This window comes from Ascaphus truei, chromosome 6, assembly GCF_040206685.1.
Source record: "Ascaphus truei isolate aAscTru1 chromosome 6, aAscTru1.hap1, whole genome shotgun sequence".
NCBI lineage: Eukaryota > Metazoa > Chordata > Amphibia > Anura > Ascaphidae > Ascaphus > Ascaphus truei.
In genome coordinates this window covers 120,227,834-120,248,184 of record NC_134488.1, presented here as the reverse complement: position 1 = coordinate 120,248,184, position 20,351 = coordinate 120,227,834, and the positions used below count along the sequence as shown (strand labels likewise).

General features: G+C 51.2%; 1 protein-coding gene across 1 annotated transcript in view; it reads left to right on the top strand.

Moving 5' to 3' along the window:
* ATP4A (ATPase H+/K+ transporting subunit alpha) overlaps window positions 1-18,141 on the top strand; it is a 42,393-nt gene extending 24,252 nt beyond the window's left edge. The window contains exons 15-23 of the mRNA XM_075606078.1: window positions 10,013-10,163; window positions 10,671-10,839; window positions 11,402-11,556; window positions 12,576-12,699; window positions 13,193-13,338; window positions 14,190-14,323; window positions 14,758-14,859; window positions 16,301-16,392; window positions 17,562-18,141. Coding sequence (XP_075462193.1) covers window positions 10,013-10,163; window positions 10,671-10,839; window positions 11,402-11,556; window positions 12,576-12,699; window positions 13,193-13,338; window positions 14,190-14,323; window positions 14,758-14,859; window positions 16,301-16,392; window positions 17,562-17,590 — 1,102 coding nt within the window. The 3' untranslated portion in view covers window positions 17,591-18,141. The remainder of the gene's footprint in view (window positions 1-10,012; window positions 10,164-10,670; window positions 10,840-11,401; window positions 11,557-12,575; window positions 12,700-13,192; window positions 13,339-14,189; window positions 14,324-14,757; window positions 14,860-16,300; window positions 16,393-17,561) is intronic.
* The last annotated feature ends 2,210 nt before the right edge of the window (window positions 18,142-20,351 follow it).

Here is a 20,351-nt window from a genome sequence, read left to right as displayed (position 1 = left end):
CCCACACGCAGCATCACAAGCACTGCCCCACACGCAGCATCACAAGCACAGCCCCACATGCAGCATCACAAGCACAGCCCCACATGCAGCATCACAAGCACAGCCCCACATGCAGCATCACAAGCACAGCCCCACATGCAGCATCACAAGCACTGCCCCACATGCAACATCACAAGCACAGCCCCACATGCAGCATCACAAGCACAGCCCCACATGCAGCATCACAAGCACAGCCCCACATGCAGCATCACAAGCACTGCCCCACATGCAGCATCACAAGCACTGCCCCACACGCAGCATCACAAGCACTGCCCCACACACAGCATCACAAGCACTGCCCCACACGCAGTATCACAAGCACTGCCCCACACGCAGCATCACAAGCACTGCCCCACATGCAGCATCACACGCACTGCCCCACACGCAGCATCACAAGCACTGCCCCACACGCAGCATCACAAGCACTGCCCAACATGCAGTATCACAAGCACTGCCCCACACGCAGCATCACAAGCACTGCCCCACATGCAGCATCACACGCACTGCCCCACACGCAGCATCACAAGCACTGCCCCACACGCAGCATCACAAGCACAGCCCCACACGCAGTATCACAAGCACTGCCCCTCACGCAGCATCACAAGCACTGCCCAACATGCAGCATCACAAGCACTGCCCCACATGCAGCATCACAAGCACTGCCCCACACGCAGCATCACAAGCACTGCCCCACACGCAGCATCACAAGCACTGCCCCACATGCAGTATCACAAGCACTGCCCCACACGCAGCATCACAAGCACTGCCCCACACGCAGCATCACAAGCACTGCCCCACACGCAGCATCACAAGCACTGCCCCACACACAGCATCACAAGCACTGCCCCACATGCAGCATCACAAGCACTGCCCCACATGCAGCATCACAAGCACTGCCCCACATGCAGCATCACAAGCACTGCCCCACACGCAGCATCACACGCACTGCCCCACACGCAGCATCACAAGCACTGCCCCACATGCAGCATCACAAGCACTGCCCCACACGCAGCATCACAAGCACAGCCCCACACACAGCATCACAAGAACAGCCCCACATGCAGCATCACAAGCACTGCCCCACATGCAGCATCACAAGCACTGCCCCACATGCAGCATCACAAGCACAGCCCCACACGCAGCATCACAAGCACTGCCCCACATGCAGCATCACAAGCACTGCCCCACATGCAGCATCACAAGCACAGCCCCACACGCAGCATCACAAGCACAGCCCCACACGCAGCATCACAAGCACAGCCCCACACGCAGCATCACAAGCACTGCCCCACACGCAGCATCACAAGCAATGCCCCACACGCAGCATCACAAGCACTGCCCCACACGCAGCATCACAAGCACTGCCCCACACGCAGCATCACAAGCACTGCCCCACATGCAGCATCACACGCACTGCCCCACACGCAGCATCACAAGCACTGCCCCACACGCAGCATCACAAGCACTGCCCCACATGCAGCATCACACGCACTGTCCCACATGCAGCATCACAAGCACAGCCCCACACGCAGCATCACAAGCACTGCCCCACATGCAGCATCACAAGCACAGCCCCACATGCAGCATCACAAGCACTGCCCCACACGCAGCATCACAAGCACTGCCCCACATGCAGCATCACAAGCACAGCCCCACATGCAGTATCACAAGCACTGCCCCACACGCAGCATCACAAGCACTGTCCCACACGCAGCATCACAAGCACTGCCCCACACGCAGCATCACAAGCACTGCCCCACATGCAGCATCACACGCACTGTCCCACATGCAGCATCACAAGCACAGCCCCACACGCAGCATCACAAGCACTGCCCCACATGCAGCATCACAAGCACAGCCCCACATGCAGCATCACAAGCACTGCCCCACATGCAGCATCACAAGCACAGCCCCACACGCAGCATCACAAGCACAGCCCCACATGCAGCATCACAAGCACTGCCCCACATGCAGCATCACAAGCACTGCCCCACACGCAGCATCACAAGCACAACCCCACATGCAGTATCACAAGCACAGCCCCACATCCAGTATCACAAGCACTGCCCCACACGCAGCATCACAAGCACTGCCCCACACGCAGCATCACAAGCACTGCCCCACACACAGCATCACAAGCACTGCCCCACATGCAGCATCACAAGCACAGCCCCACACGCAGCATCACAAGCACTGCCCCACACGCAGCATCACAAGCACTGCCCCACACGCAGCATCACAAGCACTGCCCCACATGCAGCATCACAAGCACTGCCCCACACGCAGCATCACAAGCACTGCCCCACACGCAGCATCACAAGCACAGCCCCACATGCAGCATCACAAGCACTGCCCCACATGCAGCATCACAAGCACAGCCCCACATGCAGCATCACAAGCACAGCCCCACACGCAGCATCACAAGCACAGCCCCACATGCAGCATCACAAGCACTGCCCCACACGCAGCATCACAAGCACTGCCCCACACGCAGCATCACAAGCACAGCCTCACACGCAGCATCACAAGCACAGCCTCACATGCAGCATCACAAGCACAGCCCCACATGCAGCATCACAAGCACAGCCCCACACGCAGCATCACAAGCACTGTCCCACATGCAGCATCACAAGCACAGCCCCACATGCAGTATCACAAGCACTGCCCCACACGCAGCATCACAAGCACTGCCCCACACACAGCATCACAAGCACTGCCCCACATGCAGCATCACAAGCACTGCCCCACACGCAGCATCACAAGCACTGCCCCACACGCAGCATCACAAGCACTGCCCCACATGCAGCATCACAAGCACTGCCCCACATGCAGCATCACAAGCACTGCCCCACATGCAGCATCACAAGCACTGCCCCACACGCAGCATCACAAGCACTGCCCCACACGCAGCATCACAAGCACTGCCCCACACGCAGCATCACAAGCACTGCCCCACACGCAGCATCACAAGCACTGCCCCACATGCAGCATCACAAGCACTGCCCCACATGCAGCATCACAAGCACTGCCCCACACGCAGCATCACAAGCACTGCCCCACACGCAGCATCACAAGCACTGCCCCACATGCAGCATCACAAGCACAGCCCCACACGCAGCATCACAAGCACAGCCCCACACACAGCATCACAAGCACTGCCCCACATGCAGCATCACACGCACTGCCCCACACGCAGCATCACAAGCACTGCCCCACATGCAGCATCACAAGCACTGCCCCACACGCAGCATCACAAGCACTGCCCCACACGCAACATCACAAGCACTGCCCCACACGCAGCATCACACGCACTGCCCCACACGCAGCATCACACGCACTGCCCCACACGCAGCATCACAAGCACAGCCCCACACGCAGCATCACAAGCACTGCCCCACACGCAGCATCACAAGCACTAACCCACACGCAACATCACAAGCACTGCCCCACACGCAGCATCACAAGCACTGCCCCACACGCAGCATCACAAGCACTGCCCCACACGCAGCATCACAAGCACAGCCCCACATCCAGTATCACAAGCACTGCCCCACACGCAGCATCACAAGCACTGCCCCACACGCAGCATCACAAGCACTGCCCCACACGCAGCATCACAAGCACTGCCCCACACGCAGCATCACAAGCACTGCCCCACACGCAGTATCACAAGCACTGCCCCACACGCAGCATCACAAGCACTGCCCCACATCCAGTATCACAAGCACAGCCCCACACACAGCATCACAAGCACTGCCCCACACGCAGCATCACAAGCACTGCCCCACACGCAGCATCACAAGCACTGCCCCACATGCAGCATCACAAGCACTGCCTCACACGCAGCATCACAAGCACTGCCTCACATGCAGCATCACAAGCACAGCCCCACACGCAGCATCACAAGCACTGCCCCACACGCAGCATCACAAGCACAGCCCCACACGCAGCATCACAAGCACAGCCCCACATCCAGTATCACAAGCACTGCCCCACACGCAGCATCACAAGCACTGCCCCACATGCAGCATCACAAGCACTGCCCCACACGCAGCATCACAAGCACTGCCCCACACGCAGCATCACAAGCACTGCCCCACACGCAGCATCACAAGCACAGCCCCACACGCAGCATCACAAGCACTGCCCCACACGCAGTATCACAAGCACTGCCCCACACGCAGCATCACAAGCACAGCCCCACACGCAGCATCACAAGCACTGCCCCACACGCAGTATCACAAGCACTGCCCCACACGCAGCATCACAAGCACTGCCCCACACGCAGCATCACAAGCACTGCCCCACACGCAGCATCACAAGCACTGCCCCACACGCAGCATCACAAGCACTGCCCCACACGCAGTATCACAAGCACTGCCCCACATGCAGCATCACAAGCACTGCCCCACACGCAGCATCACAAGCACTGCCCCACATCCAGTATCACAAGCACTGCCCCTCACGCAGCATCACAAGCACTGCCCCACATCCAGTATCACAAGCACTGCCCCTCACGCAGCATCACAAGCACTGCCCCACACGCAGCATCACAAGCACTGCCCCACATGCAGTATCACAAGCACTGCCCCACACGCAGCATCACAAGCACTGCCCCACACGCAGCATCACAAGCACAGCCCCACATCCAGTATCACAAGCACTGCCCCACACGCAGCATCACAAGCACTGCCCCACACGCAGCATCACAAGCACTGCCCCACATGCAGCATCACAAGCACTGCCCCACACGCAGCATCACAAGCACAGCCCCACACGCAGCATCACAAGCACTGCCCCACACGCAGCATCACAAGCACTGCCCCACATGCAGCATCACAAGCACTGCCCCACACGCAGCATCACAAGCACTGCCCCACATCCAGTATCACAAGCACTGCCCCACACGCAGCATCACAAGCACTGCCCCACACGCAGCATCACAAGCACTGCCCCACACGCAGCATCACAAGCACAGCCCCACATCCAGTATCACAAGCACTGCCCCACACGCAGCATCACAAGCACTGCCCCACACGCAGCATCACAAGCACTGCCCCACATGCAGCATCACAAGCACTGCCCCACACGCAGTATCACAAGCACTGCCCCACATCCAGTATCACAAGCACTGCCCCTCACGCAGCATCACAAGCACTGCCCCACACGCAGCATCACAAGCACTGCCCCACATGCAGCATCACAAGCACTGCCCCACACGCAGCATCACAAGCACTGCCCCACATGCAGCATCACAAGCACTGCCCCACACGCAGCATCACAAGCACTGCCCCACACGCAGCATCACAAGCACTGCCCCACACGCAGCATCACAAGCACTGCCCCACATGCAGCATCACAAGCACTGCCCCACATGCAGCATCACAAGCACAGCCCCACATGCAGCATCACAAGCACTGCCCCACATGCAGCATCACAAGCACTGTCCCACATGCAGCATCACAAGCACTGCCCCACACGCAGCATCACAAGCACAGCCCCACACGCAGCATCACAAGCACTGCCCCACACGCAGCATCACAAGCACTGCCCCACACGCAGCATCACAAGCACTGCCCCACACGCAGCATCACAAGCACTGCCCCACATGCAGCATCACAAGCACAGCCCCACACGCAGCATCACAAGCACAGCCCCACATGCAGCATCACAAGCACTGTCCCACATGCAGCATCACAAGCACTGCCCCACACGCAGCATCACAAGCACAGCCCCACACGCAGCATCACAAGCACAGCCCCACATGCAACATCACAAGCACAGCCCCACACGCAGCATCACAAGAACAGCCCCACATGCAGCATCACAAGCACTGCCCCACACGCAGCATCACAAGCACTGCAACACATGCAGCATCACAAGCACTGCCCCACACGCAGCATCACAAGCACTGCCCCACATGCATCACAAGCACTGCCCCACATGCAGCATCACAAGCACTGCCCCACACGCAGCATCACAAGCACTGCCCCACACGCAGCATCACAAGCACTGCCCCACACGCAGCATCACAAGCACAGCCCCACACGCAGCATCACAAGCACTGCCCCACATGCAGCATCACAAGCACTGCCCCACACGCAGCATCACAAGCACTGCCCCACATGCATCACAAGCACTGCCCCACATGCAGCATCACAAGCACTGCCCCACACGCAGCATCACAAGCACTGCCCCACACGCAGCATCACAAGCACTGCCCCACACGCAGCATCACAAGCACTGCCCCACACGCAGCATCACAAGCACTGCCCCACATGCAGCATCACAAGCACTGCCCCACACGCAGCATCACAAGCACTGCCCCACACGCAGCATCACACGCACTGCCCCACACGTAGCATCACAAGCACTGCCCCACACGCAGCATCACAAGCACTGCCCCACACGCAGCATCACAAGCACAGCCCCACATGCAACATCACAAGCACAGCCCCACATGCAGCATCACAAGCACTGCCCCACATGCAGCATCACAAGCACTGCCCCACACGCAGCATCACAAGCACTGCCCCACACGCAGCATCACAAGCACAGCCCCACACGCAGCATCACAAGCACAGCCCCACACGCAGCATCACAAGCACTGCCCCACACGCAGCATCACAAGCACAGCCCCACATGCAGCATCACAAGCACAGCCCCACACGCAGCATCACAAGCACAGCCCCACACGCAGCATCACAAGCACTGCCCCACATGCAGCATCACAAGCACTGCCCCACATGCAACATCACAAGCACAGCCCCTCACGCAGCATCACAAGCACTGCCCCACACGCAGCATCACAAGCACTGCCCCACACGCAGCATCACAAGCACTGCCCCTCACGCAGCATCACAAGCACAGCCCCACACGCAGCATCACAAGCACTGCCCCACACGCAGCATCACAAGCACTGCCCCACATGCAGCATCACAAGCACTGCCCCACACGCAGCATCACAAGCACTGCCCCACACGCAGCATCACAAGCACAGCCCCACACGCAGCATCACAAGCACTGCCCCACATGCAGTATCACAAGCACTGCCCCACACGCAGCATCACAAGCACTGCCCCACATGCAGCATCACAAGCACTGCCCCACATCCAGTATCACAAGCACAGCCCCACATGCAGCATCACAAGCACTGCCCCACATGCAGCATCACAAGCACTGCCCCACACGCAGCATCACAAGCACTGCCCCACATGCAGCATCACAAGCACTGCCCCACATGCAGCATCACAAGCACTGCCCCACATGCAGCATCACAAGCACTGCCCCACACGCAGCATCACAAGCACTGCCCCACATGCAGCATCACAAGCACTGCCCCACACGCAGCATCACAAGCACTGCCCCACACGCAGCATCACAAGCACTGCCCCACACGCAGTATCACAAGCACTGCCCCACACGCAGCATCACAAGCACTGCCCCACATGCATCACAAGCACTGCCCCACACGCAGCATCACAAGCACAGCCCCACATGCAGTATCACAAGCACAGCCCCACACGCAGCATCACAAGCACAGCCCCACACGCAGCATCACAAGCACAGCCCCACACGCAGCATCACAAGCACTGCCCCACACGCAGCATCACAAGCACAGCCCCACATGCAGCATCACAAGCACAGCCCCACATGCAGCATCACAAGCACAGCCCCACACGCAGCATCACAAGCACTGCCCCACATGCAGCATCACAAGCACAGCCCCACACGCAGCATCACAAGCACTGCCCCACATGCAGCATCACAAGCACAGCCCCACACGCAGCATCACAAGCACTGCCCCACACGCAGCATCACAAGCACTGCCCCACACGCAGCATCACAAGCACAGCCCCACACGCAGCATCACAAGCACTGCCCCACACGCAGCATCACAAGCACTGCCCCACATGCAGCATCACAAGCACAGCCCCACACGCAGCATCACAAGCACAGCCCCACACGCAGCATCACAAGCACTGCCCCACACGCAGCATCACAAGCACTGCCCCACACGCAGCATCACAAGCACAGCCCCACACGCAGCATCACAAGCACTGCCCCACACGCAGCATCACAAGCACTGCCCCACATGCAGCATCACAAGCACAGCCCCACATGCAGCATCACAAGCACTGCCCCACACGCAGCATCACAAGCACAGCCCCACACGCAGCATCACAAGCACTGCCCCACATGCAGCATCACAAGCACAGCCCCACACGCAGCATCACAAGCACTGCCCCACATGCAGCATCACAAGCACTGCCCCACACGCAGCATCACAAGCACAGCCCCACACGCAGCATCACAAGCACAGCCCCACATGCAGCATCACAAGCACAGCCCCACACGCAGCATCACAAGCACAGCCCCACATGCAGCATCACAAGCACAGCCCCACACGCAGCATCACAAGCACTGCCCCACATGCAGCATCACAAGCACTGCCCCACACGCAGCATCACAAGCACAGCCCCACATGCAGCATCACAAGCACAGCCCCACACGCAGCATCACAAGCACTGCCCCACATGCAGCATCACAAGCACAGCCCCACACGCAGCATCACAAGCACTGCCCCACATGCAACATCACAAGCACAGCCCCACACGCAGCATCACAAGCACAGCCCCACACGCAGCATCACAAGCACTGCCCCACACGCAGCATCACAAGCACAGCCCCACATGCAGCATCACAAGCACAGCCCCACATGCAGCATCACAAGCACTGCCCCACACGCAGCATCACAAGCACAGCCCCACATGCAACATCACAAGCACAGCCCCACACGCAGCATCACAAGCACTGCCCCACACGCAGCATCACAAGCACTGTCCCACACGCAGCATCACAAGCACTGCCCCACACGCAGCATCACAAGCACTGCCCCACATGCAGCATCACACGCACTGTCCCACATGCAGCATCACAAGCACTGCCCCACATGCAGCATCACAAGCACTGCCCCACACGCAGCATCACAAGCACTGCCCCACACGCAGCATCACAAGCACAGCCCCACATGCAGTATCACAAGCACTGCCCCACATGCAACATCACAAGCACAGCCCCACACGCAGCATCACAAGCACTGCCCCACACGCAGCATCACAAGCACAGCCCCACATGCAGTATCACAAGCACTGCCCCACATGCAGCATCACAAGCACTGCCCCACACGCAGCATCACAAGCACAGCCCCACACGCAGCATCACAAGCACTGCCCCACACGCAGCATCACAAGCACAGCCCCACACGCAGCATCACAAGCACTGCCCCACATGCAGTATCACAAGCACTGCCCCACACGCAGCATCACAAGCACAGCCCCACACGCAGTATCACAAGCACTGCCCCACATGCATCACAAGCACTGCCCCACATGCAGTATCACAAGCACTGCCCCACACGCAGCATCACAAGCACAGCCTCACACGCAGCATCACAAGCACAGCCCCACATCCAGTATCACAAGCACAGCCCCACACGCAGTATATGTATGTATATGTATACTGCCGATGCAATGCAGAACCAGCACTAACAACTAGGAGTGGGCAACGCTAGTCCTCAGAGCCACCTTTAAAGGAGATCCCTACTTCAACACAGGTGGCTCAATCAGTGGCTTAGTCATTGACTGAGCCACTGATTTAGCCACCAGTGCTGAAGCAGGGAAATCCTGAAAACCTGACCTGTTAGTGGCCCTTGAGGACTTGAGTTGGCCACTCCTGATAAAGATAAGGAAATACTGTGTCATACTGTACACACAGCCCAATATACAGGGTACTGTACACACTGCCAGTACACCTAAATTAAGTGCTGTGTGCACTGCTTCTGTGGACTTTAAATAGGGTGCCACATGCACACCACTATTACAGTATATACATATAGATGGTGCCATGCTCATTGTCACTACATATCTATACATACACTTCCAGACTCTAGCCACTGATTGTCTTTCCAAAGGGATGCTCGTGCCTGTGTCATCAATGGGGGCCAGCTGAAGGATATGAGCCCCGAGGAGCTGGTGGAGTGTCTCAAGATGCACCCCGAGATGGTCTTTGCTCGAACGTCCCCCCAGCAGAAACTCATCATTGTGGAGAGCTGCCAGAAACTGGTAATCCCCAAACTCCGCCAAACGCGCCACCGACCGAGCGGGGCCAACTCGTGATAATAACACGAGAGGAGAACACATCAAGCAATTTTCTCTAAATGCGGATGTGTCACTTTGAAAATGAAAAAATAAAGCAGTGGTACTTTTCACCACCTGTGACTCTGGCACCTTGCGCACCCGGCCTGCAGGTGGGAATTTAACTTTGGAACACAGGTGATTTTTTACCAGTTGTTTCACATTAAAAATGCAAGTTAATAAGCACATTAAACCAGAGCAATTTCTTATCTGTACTTGTGAGAACCAGATCTCTTCCAGATCAATCTCCACAGCATCCCTCTGCAATGAGTTGCTAGCCCATCCGGCAACAAAGAGGTTAATTTAACCTCAATGCAATGTGTTGCTGTGCTTTTTTGTAAAGAGAAGGGGTTAATCTCTCCCCCCTCCCACCCCCCAAGAAACAGTTTGCTCCCGCTAAGCTGTTAGCTCCTGTCTCTTTCTCTCTCTGCCCAGGGCGCCATTGTGGCTGTAACAGGTGATGGTGTCAATGACTCCCCGGCTCTGAAGAAAGCAGACATCGGGGTGGCTATGGGAATAGCTGGATCGGACGCTGCAAAGAACGCGGCTGACATGATCCTGCTGGACGATAACTTTTCTTCCATAGTGACTGGCGTGGAACAAGGTGAGAGCAGGAATAACGCATGGATTCTCTTTTCCTGAGCTGTGCTGCTTAACCTTGCAATGCATTGATCTGCACATAGTCTCATATGGTGCTGTCCATGGTCCTGCATATTGATATAATAATCATGTAATAAGACAAGCAAGCTCCAACATACAGGGAAGCGCCATTACAGTTGCAAAGCATGGCGAGGCGACTCATGAGATATAATAACTTTCAGAGGACCACAGAACAGCACTCAAACCATGGGAAAAATGGCACCTAGTTAAAATAAAATATCCACCTTTTATTAAAGTCCTTAAAATGATCCCAAGGAGGGAAGAAAAAAGGATAAACGTTAATGCACATTGGAGATTGAACTATTCCCTCCCTTGAGATTACTCAGGGTTTAGCATTAAATGTATCTATAGCTCCACATGTACACAAACGGATCTATCATTAGAATGCATATACATATAAATGATGTGGAGCCCAATGGGGCATGTTACAAAGTATAGGGATATATGTGAAAGAAGTTAACTTTTTGCTCTCATTGGACCACTGATTTATGCGTTTTCTGTCTCAGGACGTCTCATCTTTGATAACCTAAAGAAGTCCATCGCATACACACTGACAAAGAACATCCCCGAACTGGCCCCGTATCTCATCTATATCACAGCGAGTGTCCCGCTGCCCCTTGGCTGCATCACCATCCTCTTCATAGAGCTGGCCACGGATATCGTGAGTAGGGGCTGGACAGGCACATTCTCTCGTAATACTCTTCACCAAACTCTCTGGTAATAGCCTGAGGGGCAAACACTTAACAGCCAACCATCGCTTTATATCATCTGCATACAGTATAATCCAGGAAAATACTTAAAAACAAGGCGCACACCTCAGTTTATTTAGTTGGTAAAGTTTTTTTTTTTATAAACAAATATATATAGTGGCATTTTATAATATTATTTAATGTATTACTGTCAGCACATTAATCATCTCTGAAAAGTTCCAATACTGTACTAGATTCCAGTAACAAAGCAGAATAGGAATTAGTGGAACACACTCATCATGATGCGAGAGAGTGAGAGAGCAAACCTTTCTAATTGTATTAGTAGTCGTCAGTTGCATATATATCCCCTCAAACGTCCCTCCAAATAAATTAGGGAGACATGCCTGTGCTGAACAAGGAACACACATAAGGCCGAGTTTATCGTGTGGTCTACGGCCATGGCAACACGACCGCGTGACATCAGCCGTCACCGTCCTACACCAATTTCCTGCACTCTGGTGCAGGAGGCTAGAGATCGCGACTGGGGGGCGTGACAGAGGCGTGGCCGTGAGTGGTTTGCCCTCATTGGCTGAACCTCTCACGTGCCCGTGACATCACCCATCGATCACTGGAAATAACAAAATCTTCTGGCTTCCAGCGATTGCGACAGCTGACGTCACGCTGTTGCCGACGCCCCCATTATATATATATATACATATACATACATACATACATAAAGTCTTTTAATTAACATCTTTGCTGCCAAAAAGGCTTCAATGTATTGCAAAGCAGCACCCTCTTACTAGTAAAGGGTTAATATTTGATCAGATGTTTAAATCGCTCTTCTAACCTACATCCTGCTGAGCTTTTTCCCCCGCCTGCTGTATGCAGAGGGTTGTAGTGAGAACCTCCCCTTGTTACGTCACCTCTGCAGAACCACTTGCTACACATTGAATTGCAGGGCTCCTTACCTGCGTCTCTGTCTCTCTAGTTCCCCTCCGTGTCTCTGGCATACGAGAAAGCGGAGAGCGACATCATGCACCTGAAACCCAGGAACCCTCGCAAGGACCGGCTGGTGAACGAGGCTCTCGCGGTGTATTCCTACTTCCAGATCGGTACGTGCAGAGGAAAGGTGGAAAACTCATTCACTTGCTGTACTCAGCCCCAATACATTTTATGAGCTTTACCGACAGAAGACAATCTGAACAATGTCCTCAAGTGATATGAAATAAAGCCAGGGAGTAACCTGGTAAATGGGAGCACTGAAGTGACAGAGGGATGTCTGAGATCCAATGGCAATTTTATGTGGCTCTAATAAAAAAAACTTTCTTAAACACCTGGGCACAACGTATAAACAGTGCAGAAAAATTACATTTCCAATACATCATTTTAACCACATTTTTTTATCCTTCAACGTTTGCACTTTTTTGGAAAACAAGAATTCAAACCCTAATTTGATATTATAGCCTGTATTTACTAAGCAATGCTATATTAGGGTCGGAAGATACCTTATAACCCAGACAAGTCAGTAGAAGGTGTTTTATGTAGCAGTTCTTCTCCAAGTTAACTTGCATGTCATATTCCGTGTCCCTCTTTCTCCGTCCCCAGGGGTTATCCAGTCGTTTGCTGGTTTTGCAGATTATTTCACAGTTATGGCCCAGGAGGGCTGGTACCCTGCATACTGCTTGGGGCTTCGTGCTCAGTGGGAAAATGACCATTTGCAAGACCTGGAGGACAGTTACGGCCAGGAATGGGTATGATGATGGGCTTTATACATGGGGACACAAGAGCTGTAACCCCTTTGGTGTCAGAGAGGCCATCATTGCACAGCGATTGCAGCAATTCTCTTTCAGCTCATCCCCGCATTATTCTAACGATCAGCACATGACGACTGCATAAAAGTTGTTTGTTACACACGTCCACAATTTCCATTGCTTATCCCTAACTGGTAATGCAGCTTGGCAGGCAGGAGAAGAGGGACAATCTGGTCCTGTCACTCTGAAGAGCCCTGCAGCTGATGATGATAACTGTTACTGATACTCTATCTCAGCATGTAGCGGTTTTCTTAGCTGTGGTCTGGTCTCCTTGATTAAGATCCTTCACATATGGCTGATGAGAATCTTATTACAATAACCTCATGTGTAGAGATGGGAGAATCCGCCCACATCCGTTTCCCGGATTTTTGCTGATGTTGCCCCCAAAATCGGTTTCGCGGTATAAAATCTGAAACAAATTTGGGCGGTTTCAATCCGTGTGGATTGATCAAAATCCGCCATTGGGTACAACCCGTGGACGGATTTGTAGAATCTAATCCGCGGATTCAGCAATCCGTTGGTGCATTTTCAAGAATCCGTGGATTCGATCCTACAAATCCGTCCACGGGTGGTGGAATCCACGGAGTGTATTGGCAATAATAATCAAAAATACACAAGTCTTGAATCGCCCCTTTTTGAAATTGATCCGCTGAAATCCGCGGACCAATGGAACCGGCCGAACTGCCACAAATCCAAATTCTCCCCCAAAATGTGCCTATTTTTACTCATGTGACTCAGTCGTGTGTTCTGTCCTTTATTGCCTGCTGAATGTTGATGACTTTACTTTTCAGACATTCAGCCAGCGGTTGTATCAGCAGTACACCTGTTACACCGTCTTCTTCATCAGTATTGAGGTGTGTCAGATCTCAGACGTTCTGATCAGAAAAACCCGTCGTCTTTCCACCTTCCAGCAAGGATTCTTCAGGTACCATCATCCCAGAGCCTTCTCGTCTCTCTCTTTGGCTGCTATTTAATATGCTGTGGAGCTCCCAACGCTGACGGGCACTCATTGAGAGGCCCAATGAAAAGGAACTCTATCCTTGCCAAAGAAACTACGACATTTAAAGCAAACATTTAGCTTTGATTACATTGCTTCAAGGAAGATAATTACATTTTAAAGATGTTTTCAAACCAAAATACTTATTTTAAAAATAATCTCTTTATATATCTTCTTATAGATTAAATCTTTTGAGTACAAAGATGTGTGCCCCCTTTGTAAAAAAAAAATTGAATTAGGCTGTTTTTCATTTAAGCCTAATAATTTGTAATGATCCTAAACCAATTATCATTGGGTTTGTATTTGGGTGCATGTATGTCCTGTATCACCACACATGCAAAATGGCCTCTTTTCTGTTACAGAAACAAGGTTTTGGTTGCAGCCATAGTCTTCCAACTGTGCCTTGGCTGCTTCCTTTGCTACTGTCCTGGGATGCCAAACATCTTCAACTTTATGCCACTCCGGTAAGTGACCATATGCGGGAAGAGCTAAGTGCATCGTTGCTTTCTGTCCACAGAAGGAAACCTAACCCCATTTGTACACACACACACACACACACACACACACACACACACACACACACACACACACACACACACACACACACACACACACACACACACACACACACACCCCACCCCCCCCCCCCCCCCTCCTAACCTTTATACAAAAGCCCTCTACCAATGTAACTCTGAAACCCTCATCATCCTGGGGAGGGTTGTGTTCAAGAGATAGGGTTGGATATAAATTACTTGGGTTAGCTCGCCATCCTGGACCTTCACCATAATGGGAGTTATTTGCTAATGAGTGCTACAGACTATTACCCATTAATGAAAGGCGCCTTACTTTGGAATGTGTCGTCTTCGATAAAAGTATGAGCAAGGTTAGGAGCACTCACGGTACTGCAGTCCTGCCACATAAGATCAAGTAACCAGGAGGAAGGCTTGCAAATAGCAAACGAAGAAATATAAAGGTATTCCAGTGGTCTTAGTGAAGAAAAAAAAGATGTTTATTGGAACAGGATCAACATTTCATTCCAACCATGGACCTTTGTCAAGAATCCCTTGCTGCGGTGGAAGCACTGTATGCTGGGTGATAATGGGGATAGGCAGGGTGCAGACCTGTCTGAGACATGTGGATGTGCCCACAAGTGATCTTTTTATTTGCTATATACGTGTGTGTATATATATATATATATATACACACACACACACACACACACACACACACACACACACACACACACACAAAGAGTAATCAGGATTAGTCATGTCAGGCTAAACTATTAACCCATTGATGACCCATCCAATAACCAAACAAAGTGTGTGCTGAGCACCTGCATTCTAAATGTGTTTTGTCACTGAAATTGTTTTTTGGTTTTGATGTTTTTGATTGTAATTATACTCTCAAAAGTCTTTCATTCAATTTCAGCGGCACAACAGAAAGAAGTTTCACGTAAAACGTGCGCGCTCGCCACACACCCTTTTTTTTTGTTTTCAATAAAGTTTCCCCCAAAAACTGCAGATATTTTGTATTATTTATCAAGTACAGCAAATAAAAATACCACGTGTGGTGCATTTGCGTGTCTCAGACAGGTCTGCAACCCTCTCTTTTCCCATTATTGCCTAGCAAACAGTGCTTCTACTGCAGCCGGGGATTCTGGGTAATGACATGCAAATGAGAAGTGTGTCACTCATTACTTCTTCTCCATCCATCCAGATCTACCAAGTACAAACCTTGTAACATATGAACTTGCTGCAAGGGAAGAGTCTCAAAGAGAATCAATACGTTTATAGTGAATGTGATTGATGAACACCAATGTTAATGGGTTTATGGAATCCCAGTAGGCGTTCAGGAGTATCTTTTTAATGGATCCCCCCCTTCCTACCCCCTTTACATTCACAGGTTCCAGTGGTGGCTTGTTCCTCTTCCATATGGTATTTTGATCTTTGTTTATGATGAAATCCGTAAGCTCGGAGTTCGCCGGCACCCAGGAAGTAAGTATTCTTTAAAGACCACAAATGAGGGGATGTGGATCGGAGTCACTTTCACCCATCAAGGCATATGTTACATTACATCTTAGGGCAATGATTCCCAAACTGTTCTATGGAATCCTGGGGTTCTGTGTGGGGCTACCAGGGGTACCGAGAAAAATGTGGTAATAAAGACTCAATCATTTTTTGGCATATATAAATTAAAATTGTTAAAATAATATTCTGTGATGTTATAAAGTAATATATTGTGGCCCCTCCTCTCTGTCTATTAAGACAGATCTCCTTCCATTAGAAAGGTTATGAGAGCTTTTTGCAGGTGCAGCATTGTTAGGACCTACAGATGGGCCGTACTGTGATGTGGTTGTAAGCTGAGAATACTTTGGCCAAAGAATTGAACTAAATGACTCTTGATTATGAGAAGAGTAACAAATAAGTATTTAACTATATAATTTGTTTGATGTAGGCAAACCAATAGGATGAGGAGTAAGTTTAGGCCTTCATTATAGTCCACATGCGCAAATCGCGGGCGCCTCTCGCCCGAGCGATGTGTGAACTTGGCTGCAGGAGATTGGGGAGGCGTGGCGGAGGAGTCATGAAGCTGGTTCACCCTCATTGGCTGAACCGCTCACATGACGCCGACGTCACATGGCCATGCTTGAAAAGACAACATCTTTTGTCTTTTCAAAGCTAGGGGCGGCCGCTCAGGGGTGATGCCATTTGTGTTTGCTGCGCGAGCACCATCGCGCTGAGTATAATCTCAGCTTTTGAAATTGCTCAACTAAGGACAAGGTGAAAGAGCACAAGAGTGACAATATCATTCCCAGTGGCTGAGAAGAGGAGGCTTCCTGTCACTTCTAGGGGGTAATTCTATATTGTCCAAAGCTGTGTGGGATGTTTTTGTTTGAAAACCTTCATTACTCATAGGGGATTTTCAGTCTAGAACAGCTGCTTCTGACCATATAGAATTACCCCCCAAGTATCAAGGCCTGTTTTTCAATTCCTTAACTATATGCCTTATGCTGCTTACAACCAACTGTAGCCAAGTTCCATTCTACCTTTTCGCCCAAGTCTATGCACCAAAAGTTGATTTAGTAAAAACAGACTTTGGAAAGATAACTGGTTAAAAAATTACTTTATATCCTACAACTTACTGAACTTGTTTTCTTCTTCAGGCTGGTGGGACAAGGAGCTGTATTATTAAACTCTTCCCAAGCCTTCTCACATGTCCTCTGCAGCCGCAGACACAGAGAGCCGGGGGCCTCTCGCTCACGTGGAGAGCCCATTGCACACAGAGTTCGCCTTTCTGGAGTCGCGTGATTGATGCGATTTGATTTCCTCCATGATCACAGTGCCAGCAGTCTGAATTATTACAAAATAGAGAGCAAATCAAAGTGAATCCTCTGTAAATAAAGGGAATCTTTCAAATTGATTTCAGAAATGGCGCAGCCTGTGAGCGGCTCTTAAAATGCCAGTCTGGCTCTGTTACCCTGACATAAAACAAAGACTGACCCATCCCGGCTAATCGTTACTGGATCAAGGAACACGCTTAGTAAAGGAACATCATGCCAGAGATGGTTGCAGATGGTAATAATGCATTTGAATCCTTTTGGTGCTGGGTGGTTTGAGCTGTGATGCCCGACGCTCCAACAGCAAAGAGATCAAAGTTCTTTTACGCCTCTCGCGTGATTTCGCAGCTCTGTTTAGTGTGAATGTCAGAAGATGTCAGTTATTCTAATAAATTATTACATGAAACCATGCGGTGATTGTGTTTTTGTTTTGCAAGTAGAGACAATGAGGCATGGGAAAGAAAGAGAAGAATGTTTATTAGCAAAAGTGTGACAAAGCAGCAATACATTCAAAATCCTGATATATATATATATATATATATATATATATATATATATATATATATATATATATATATGTTTCCCCCACCCTACGGGAGATTCTGCCATTACAGGGAGTGTGGTACATGATACCTGCTGGTAACAGGAGGGCTGAGCTGTCCGCCGATGGTTGTGGGGACACAGGATCAGGTGTCTGGGGTACATTACCCGCATGGTTCTTTAGCAGTGCAGCGCCTCCATCTGCTGTAGGCTCCAGATGAATGGAGGCGATCTCCTACGGTAGAAACGGTTACCTCTCCCTCACACCAGGCCAGAGGTATATTGAAACAGGAACGGTTTATTCTCTCTGTACCAGCATAGTAAAACGGCAGTTGCCTGCCCAATGCAGTGTCTGGATCGGCTACCCAGCTGAAGGATGGTCCCTGGACCTACACTACAGGCCAAGGGCACCAGCAGCAGTCTTAGCTCTTCCCTACCCCTCTATCAGAGCCGTAGGAATGGTACACACTCACTCTCCCCCAAGGGGGAGAGTAGCAGAGAAAGCCCAATGTTCAGCCTCTCAACTGTGTGACCTGCCTCTCCCAAGTGTGGAACATATATTTACAGTTGGCTATAACAAGACATTACTAGCTCGATTGAGACCTATAGCCATAAATGAGCCCATGTGTTTCTATTCCCACACCCTCCACTTTATATTTTTAATTCTGCATTAAGTTAATTACTTTATGAAAAATTAGCAAACCTGATCAAAAAGCATTTGTGAAGTTAGGCAGTTTCCCCCCATCCTTAAAGGACTAATGTCCCCAAATTAGTAAGCTTTCAGTGAAATTATCGCCAGTGAGAAAAACAGGGTGTGTGCTGCATTTATAGTCTCGGCATTAAACGAATGTTGGGATTGGACAGAATTTTGCATATTATACAAACTTGCAATGCACAATGTTTTGCGAATCACTTTGAGAACTCTTGCCTCAGCCGCCGCTCTCCCCAGAGACTCAGAAAGGGCACATTTTGCATGGTCCCCACGTGTAATCATCCATAAGAAACTCTCCATCTTTCTTGCTTATAGCATCGAGGTGCATTTTCATTCATCTTAAAGTCTTCATCCTGCTTTACTTGCAAATATTCTTTATATGACACCTTCCTACCGTAGTACACACAGACACATAAATCCTGAATCGTACCCAAGTGAATGGATTACAAATTGAATATTGGTCAGTTATACATATGTACCCAAGTGTCCCTGGCTATAGCCTTCTACTGGCCTCAACATAAGTCCTGATAGGAACAGGCAGTGTTGGGGTTAAACTCCTGCGCAGGGCCTAGCCTGCAGTTGCAGCCTGGATGTTGCCTTATCCAGGGGCAGGCCTAAACTGGCAGCTGGAGTGTCATACCTGGGGAGGGTACTGACTGGGTCACATGTATATGGTGTGATGCCTGTCAGTACCTGGACCTGCCCGGTTATGGGGCGGTGTTACAAGCCCTTCCCCAGGTATAAAAGCTGACACTCCACCAAATTGAATGGTTGATTATGGGACAGTGATATACCCCTTTTCCCTACAAGAGGGAAAAGGAGATTGGAGGGGCTCTTATGGCCCTCAAGCCCCTGGGGTCTGCTCCAGGGCTGGAGGACGATCATGCAGTTATGCAATAAACCTGCCATTGGACCAACTATGGTGAGTGGTTATTGTAAAGGAGTATTGCCTGTGGGGACCATCCTGCATCCAGCAGGATCCTCATGGGATGGAGGCGCTGCACAATTGAGATGGAGAAAGCCTGCCCTGTTGCTGCTCCCAAACTACAACTGCGGAGCCACTCAGACCTCCTAAACCAGCAGGTGAGCTACAGCACTGGGGACAATACCCAAGTAGTGCTAGATCTTCCGTGGCCGGGGGGGAACAAGTGCTACAGACAGAAATGGCCAGACTTGTTCTTTTTCTCCCACAAAACAGCAAGCTCTTTTCTCATATAGGTTTTGCTGTATCTCGTTATTTGCCATATACATATACACTCTGCTCACAGAGCTGTGCAATGTAGTCTTAATAAAGTCTGATCAATGACTTTATCAAGCAAAAATCCAGCAAGCACATATCTACTGCATATTTATTTTGGAGAATA